This window comes from Lichenostomus cassidix, unplaced genomic scaffold (assembly GCF_008360975.1).
Source record: "Lichenostomus cassidix isolate B80296 unplaced genomic scaffold, HeHo_3.0 HiC_scaffold_478, whole genome shotgun sequence".
Taxonomy (NCBI): Eukaryota; Metazoa; Chordata; class Aves; order Passeriformes; family Meliphagidae; genus Lichenostomus; species Lichenostomus cassidix.
Window position 1 is genome coordinate 72,046 of NW_028147978.1, and position 6,255 is coordinate 78,300.

The 6,255-nt window shown below is 54.7% G+C and overlaps 1 protein-coding gene across 2 annotated transcripts; it reads right to left on the reverse strand.

Annotated features, from left to right (window-relative positions):
* Positions 1–107: 107 nt before the first annotated feature.
* LOC146420472 (uncharacterized) lies at positions 108–5,962 on the reverse strand. Of its 2 annotated transcripts, none has more exons than XM_085048232.1 (7): positions 5,452–5,962; positions 4,597–4,727; positions 3,434–3,554; positions 2,456–2,767; positions 2,017–2,198; positions 940–1,060; positions 108–294 (listed from the first exon to the last, which is right to left on the reverse strand). In XM_085048232.1, exons 1-7 carry the CDS (start codon positions 5,948–5,950, stop codon positions 269–271), a joined length of 1,392 nt encoding a protein of 463 aa, XP_084904358.1. In that variant the 5' UTR covers positions 5,951–5,962; the 3' UTR covers positions 108–268. The 2 variants fall into 2 exon arrangements, with proteins under 2 accessions (XP_084904358.1, XP_084904357.1); XM_085048231.1 differs by having other exon boundaries at positions 109–294; positions 4,537–4,727.
* Between the last annotated feature and the right edge of the window lie 293 nt (positions 5,963–6,255).

Genomic DNA, 6,255 nt, shown 5'->3' on the forward strand with positions numbered 1-6,255 from the left:
AAAACTACATATATAAATGTAACTATAAAGATCTATAAAAAATACATATAACTAAATCAATCAATCTATATAATTACACAGATATAAACATGTAACTAATTTATACTATTTTTATACTATTTTACACTTTCTTATACTATTTTATACTATTTTAAACTAGTTTATAACTATTTATGTATCTATAAATGTAACTATGGACAGAGGGACTGGACCTGGCTGATGTTCACAGGCTTTCCCTCTGTCTCTTCTTCCCATGCAGGGCAGCCCTCTAGGAAAGGTCCATCAGATGAGTATCTGGGAAGCAAAGGGAACACTGAGTCAATATTGGCCCTTGTGCACGTTTCCCTTTGGCAGCATTTGTCCTTCCATCAGGGACTGTTAAATATGGCCTAAAAAGGCAGACTCTCACTTGGGAATTTGAAGCCTGCTCTTTAAAACACTGGGATCCTTGCAAGTATAAAAATCTGTGTAAAATGTTGATGTATCCAGATAGAGTCTCAGCACTCGCAGTGCAAAGGGCACCAAAGAGAGCTTGAAACACAGACAATCCCAGCTCGCAAAAAACCCCCAGCCTTGTTGTTTTTTGTGATGTGACAGAGAGCCCTCAGTCCTCACTGAAATGGTTGAAGCTGAAAGGTGCTGTCAGCTGAGTAACGAACCAAACTGGGACAGCCAGCTTGGTGACACAAGTGCCAGAAGGTCAGCTTTATTCACTGCTCTCCTTCCACAGCCCAGGACTCAGGGTCAGTGCCGCCAGAGAAGCGTGCAGGGCAGGGCTCCAGCGGGGAGGCTGTGCCAGTGCCCTGCTTGAGCTCAAGGCACCAGGAAGCACCAAGCCTGCAGACAAGGACTCAACTCTTCTGATCTCCCTTCCTGCCAGAGGCAGGCTCACAGCAGCCATCTCAGGCCTCTCAAAACCAAGCTGGGCTCTCTCCTTACCAAGCTCCTCGGGCTCCAGGGAACTGTTCTCGCGGCTCACGGTGCCAGGCCAAGCTCCCTCGGCTGCAGCCTTGTTCTCGGGCTCCCCTCCTGAATACTCTGGGGTGACACCAGTGTTCCACTTGAAAGAAAACCAGAAAGAAAGAAACCCAAAACTCTCAATACTTTTCTGGAATCATTTCAGGGACAAAATAGTTCAAAGCCTGCCACATTTCTTTCTCTTGAGGAAGAAAAAGCTTTTGAAAACTGCTATGTGTGAGTTTGCAGAAGAAAGAGGGTCATCACACTTGGCAAGAAGATATTGGGAAGTTCCAAAAACTCCCACTCCCCACCTGGACTCTGCCCTGCCTCTGTAATAAAGAAATAACCGGCAATGGGTCTGCATATTAAATGAAACAGAGCAGTTCTTTGGCACAGTTGTATGATAATATGCAAAAAGGCCTGTGCCAATACAGCAACTGAAAACTCCTGGCAAGTCTGGCGAGAGCCAAGAGGCAAGAAGAAGGGGATTCCTAATGCAAAGAGGGAATCTGTCAAACAAAAGGCCTTCTAGTCCCTGACCAAATTGCTCTTCAACACAGAAGGAGCCCCTGGGCTTCAAGGAGTCCTTCACCATGTCATGTCCAGGACCAGCATTGTCCTTCTCTCCAATCACACAACTCATGGAGCCTCAAAACCAACACATCTGCCCCCTAAAGGCTCCGGGGCTCACACACTTAATCCCTTGATCCTAACAGGAAAGTCTGCGCCCTAAAGGCCTTCAACAGTGGAGAAGATTGACTTCCCAAACCCAGTCCAAAAGCTGCCAAAGCTTCCACTTCATCACCACAGATGCCCCTGCGCTAGGGATCCTTCCCAGGAAAAGGAGCACCCAAATTTGGCCAACACAGGCTCACACCTCTCATCCTCACCAAGGGAGGAGACTTTTTAATTCCCTCCTCTTTTGGAAATCTTGCTTTACCAAGCAAATCTCTCCCTGTCCATTCACAGCTCAAGTCAAGCCTTTGTTTCTCAGCCATGGAGCAACATTCATAAACTCTCACTCCAGCCCCTTGCACTGCTATCCCATGGAGTTACCTGAGCCAAGGGAGACCTTTCAGGCAGGGATGGTGAAAGCGTCTCCTCCACTCTCTCAAGAACAAGGTCCCATGGTGGCAATTCCTCTTCCCCAGGCACATTCCATGGCCAGCTGGAGGCCGTCCATGCTGCACAACCAGCACTGCCAGGCAGAGCATCGGGGGCTGAAGTGCCCGCTGTGGCTGCAAGAATCCAAACACTTTGGTCAGGCTCCAGCACGGGGCTTTGGGACACAGAGCTCCATTGCTGCCTTGGATCAATCACCACAGGACTCACACAGGGAAACCAGACAGAGAATCTTTTGCCTTTCAAGGTCCTCCTTGCTAATTAGTGCACCTAACAATTTCTGCCTGAGAATGACAGAGCATTGGGGAAAAATACTTCAACCGGTCACTTCTCATGACCTTTCTGAAGAGCAAGGGTAGAACTCTTTTCCTACCTGATGGGTTGTAGGCTGCCCATGGGAAGTGCTGCCCTGAAAACGTGAAGCTGCTGTACTCAGGAACGGCCATGGAAGTGCTTTGAAGGTCTTCAGGACACCATGGAATGAAGAAGACCTCAGGCTGGTGTTGAAATATGCGTGTGCCTGGTTCCTCTGATGACAGCTCAGGAAGTCCCGGAGTGACAAACACTCTCCAGGGAGGTGCCGGGGAAACCTCAAGCTCATGAGCACCTGGACCTGTCCTGGATGGGCCTGGAAGCAGCTCTGAATCCTCAGCTGAGAAAGCCCTGAGGTTCTGGTACGAGGGAGCTGTGCAGCAGGAGAAGAAGAAGAAAGGAAGCAAAGAGAAGACTGAATCAATGTTGGCCTTTGTGTATTTCCCTTTGGCAGCAATTGCACATCCATCAGGGCTTTTAAAAGATGGCCTGAAAGGCAGATTCTCACTTGGGCATATGAAGCCTGCTCTTTAAACAAGCGGGATCTCTCCATATTTTCAAATCTGTGTAAAGTATTGAAGTATCCCAAAAAAAAGTCTCAGCACTCGCAGTGCAAAGGGCACCAAGAAGAGTTGAAACATAGACTGTCCCAGCTTGCAGAAAAAACCCCAGCCTTGTTCTTTCTCTGTGCTGACAGAGAGCACTCAGTCCCCACTGAAATGGTTGAAGCTGAAAGGTGCTGTCAGCTGAATATTGAACCAAACCGGGACAGCCAGCTTGGTGACACAAGTGCCAGAAGGTCAGCTTTATTCACTGCTCTCCTTCCACAGCCCAGGACTCAGGGTCAGTGCCGCCAGAGAAGCGTGCAGGGCAGGGCTCCAGCGGGGAGGCTGTGCCAGTGCCCTGCTTGAGCTCAAGGCACCAGGAAGCACCAAGCCTGCAGACAAGGACTCAACTCTTCTGATCTCCCTTCCTGCCAGAGGCAGGCTCACAGCAGCCATCTCAGACCTCTCAAAACCAAGCTGGGCTCTCTCCTTACCAAGCTCCTCGGGCTCCAGGGAACTGTTCCCGCGGCTCACGGTGCCAGGCCAAGCTCCCTCGGCTGCAGCCTTGTTCTCGGGCTCCCCTCCTGAATACTCTGGGGTGACATCAGTGTTCCACTTGAAAGAAGAACATAAAGAACATAACCCTTCTTGCCAATGACACAAAACACCTGGTTCAACGACTCCACGGCTCACACACTTCATCCCTTCTTCCCACACAGGAAGAAATGGCTTCCCAAATGCCTTCAACAGTGGAGAAGATTGACTTCTCTAAACACATCCAAAAGGTTGGACATGGGAGCTACACTGAACACATGATGTGGGCACTAAGGAACAAGTCCTGCCAGCTCTTGGCACAGGGATGTGCTCCTCCCTCCACTGCCCTGAGCACAACAGCCTCATCCAGGCTGCAGCTTTGCCACCACTGGATGGGAACACACATCTCTTGGCACAGAGATGCCCAAGAGGAAGGTGCCTGAGCTCCGAACCCAGAGAGCAAGACTGGCCAGTTTGCCCAGCTGAGGATTTTCCAGACAGAACCTTGACTGGAGGCTGCTGAGAGCACAAGAAAGCTGCAGCTGCAGCACATCCCCTCACACGGCTCTGGCAGCGCCTACACGCACGGCAGGGCTCACACAGCAGCAGCAGCTGCAGCCCAGCCCTGGCTCTGCCTTGGCCTTCCAGCCAAAAGGAGGCACAGCCCACAGCTGGTGCTGTAACACAGGCTCCTCTCGCATGCCCCTCCCTCCTGGGGAGACTTTGCCTCCTGTGGCAATTCTCCAAACACTCTTCTCTTATTTCACATCAAACAAGTCTCTTAAAACCTACTAAGCATCACCACCAATTATGCCCCTGCACTACAGATACTTCCCAGGATAAGGAGCACCCAAACGTGGCCAGCATAGGCTCACACCCCTCATCCTCACTAAGGGGGGAGACCTTATCATTCCCTCTGCCTTTAGAAATCTTGCTTTACCAGCAATAAATTAAATAACCAAATGATAAATAAATTCAAGTCAAAAAGCCTTTCCTTCTCAGCCATGCAACAGCATTCAAAGCTATCACTCCAGCCCATTTCATTGCCATCCAATGGAGTTACCCGATCCCTTTCAGACATGGATCTCCTGATCTCCCTCCGACTGACATCGGGATTCCTTACCGGCAGTTGCTCTTCTCCCTGGGCGTGCCATGTGCATCTGGAGGCTGTCGATGCTGGGCTGCTCGTGGAAGGGCCTGGAGGCAGCTCTGAACTCTCAGGCGAGGCAGCACTGAGGTCCTGGGACAATGGTGCTGTGGAGCAGGAAAGAAAGAAAAAAGGAAGCAAAGGGAAGACTGGGTAAGTATTGCTCCTCAGCTATGTTTCCTTTGGCAGCAACTGTACTTCCATCAGGAAAGAGAAAAGCTCAGATCCTCCCAAGCGGGGTAAAAAAGAAAAACAAACAAACGTGGTCTGGGGCTTTGCAACAACCAGTTCCGTGTCTATTTAGCTCTCCCCTATTCTTCCAACCGTCTGGGGAAACTGTCCCGCTGCAATTCCTTGGCAGGAGGCAGCTGCCAGAACCCCAACTGCCAGAACCCCAACTGCCAGGGGTTTTCCCCTCAGCTCCAAAGGGACACGAGGCTCCCTCCAGCAGGGCCTGAGCACGACCGAGCCCTCGGCACTCACACGCACTCACGGAGAGCTCGCCAAGCGTGCCCGTGGCCGGGCAAGGAGCAGCGGCAGCCACGGCGCGGGGCTGGGCCAGCTGCAGGCCGAGCGGGCCAGGCTGCTGTGAGCGCAGCCCCGGCGGGACTGTCCCGCAGCCCCCGGCAGCCCGGGGAGCACGGCACGGCACGGCACGGCACGGCACGGCACGGCACGGCACGGCACGGCACAGCTGCCTTGCCCAAGGACAGACAGCCCCTGGGCCGGCCGGGGCAGCTGCGCTGAGCAGCCCCAGCACGGGCAGCGCCCACGGCCAAAGCCCGTGCCACCCTCGGCCAAAGCCCGCAGCTCCCAGCCCCGTGCTCTCACCGGCGCTGGGGAGATGCCCGGCGGGGCCGGCCGGCAGCGGCCGCTCCCTGTGCAGCAGGTGGAAGCTGCACGGAGGGCGCCTGAAGCCGCCCGGCCCGGCAGCCGCTTGTCGCCGCCGCTTCTTGACGGCGCTGCGCCGCTTGACGCGCAACAGGAGCTGGGGGCGGTCCCGGCGAAACCTGGGGTTGCTGTAGTGGAGCCAGGCGCCGGCATCGCCCGGCACGGCCGCGCCGAGCCAGCCCGGCACCTTGCGAAAGCCGTAGCGATACAGCTGTCGCACGAAGCTGGCGAAGCGCGTGGCTCGGAAGGTGTGCGGGGCAGGCCCCTGGGCGCCGGCCGGGCTGAGCAGCTCCCGCTCGAAGAGCGAGCGGTCGATGAGCAGCCCCCGGGCCAGGCTGTCCCAGCGCACGGAGCGGACGCGGGGGCTGTTCACCAGGTGCCACAGCTTGGCGGGGAAGGTGCGGGGGCTGAGCCCGGGCGGCAGAGGGGAGTCGTCCATGTCGATCGCCGCTCGCAGACTGTGGCAGCAACGCCTCAGCGCAACGGCCCCGGCGCGGGCAGGACTTGGCGGGGACAAGCGACACGAGCCAGAGAGAAGCACAGCGCGGGCACAGCGCGGCCGTGGAGCTCCCGGGGCGCTGGCCGGGCGCGGCGGGGCGGGCCAAGGTGCAAACCCTTCCTTGCTGCAGGGGAACTCTTCCTTCTTGCTCGGCTTTGCAGCGCAACCCACCAAGGCAAGTGCAGCAGGTTTCAGAAAGGGCTCCAAACCGAGGAATCCCGTGGGAAACTGTTGCTGTGTGTCGA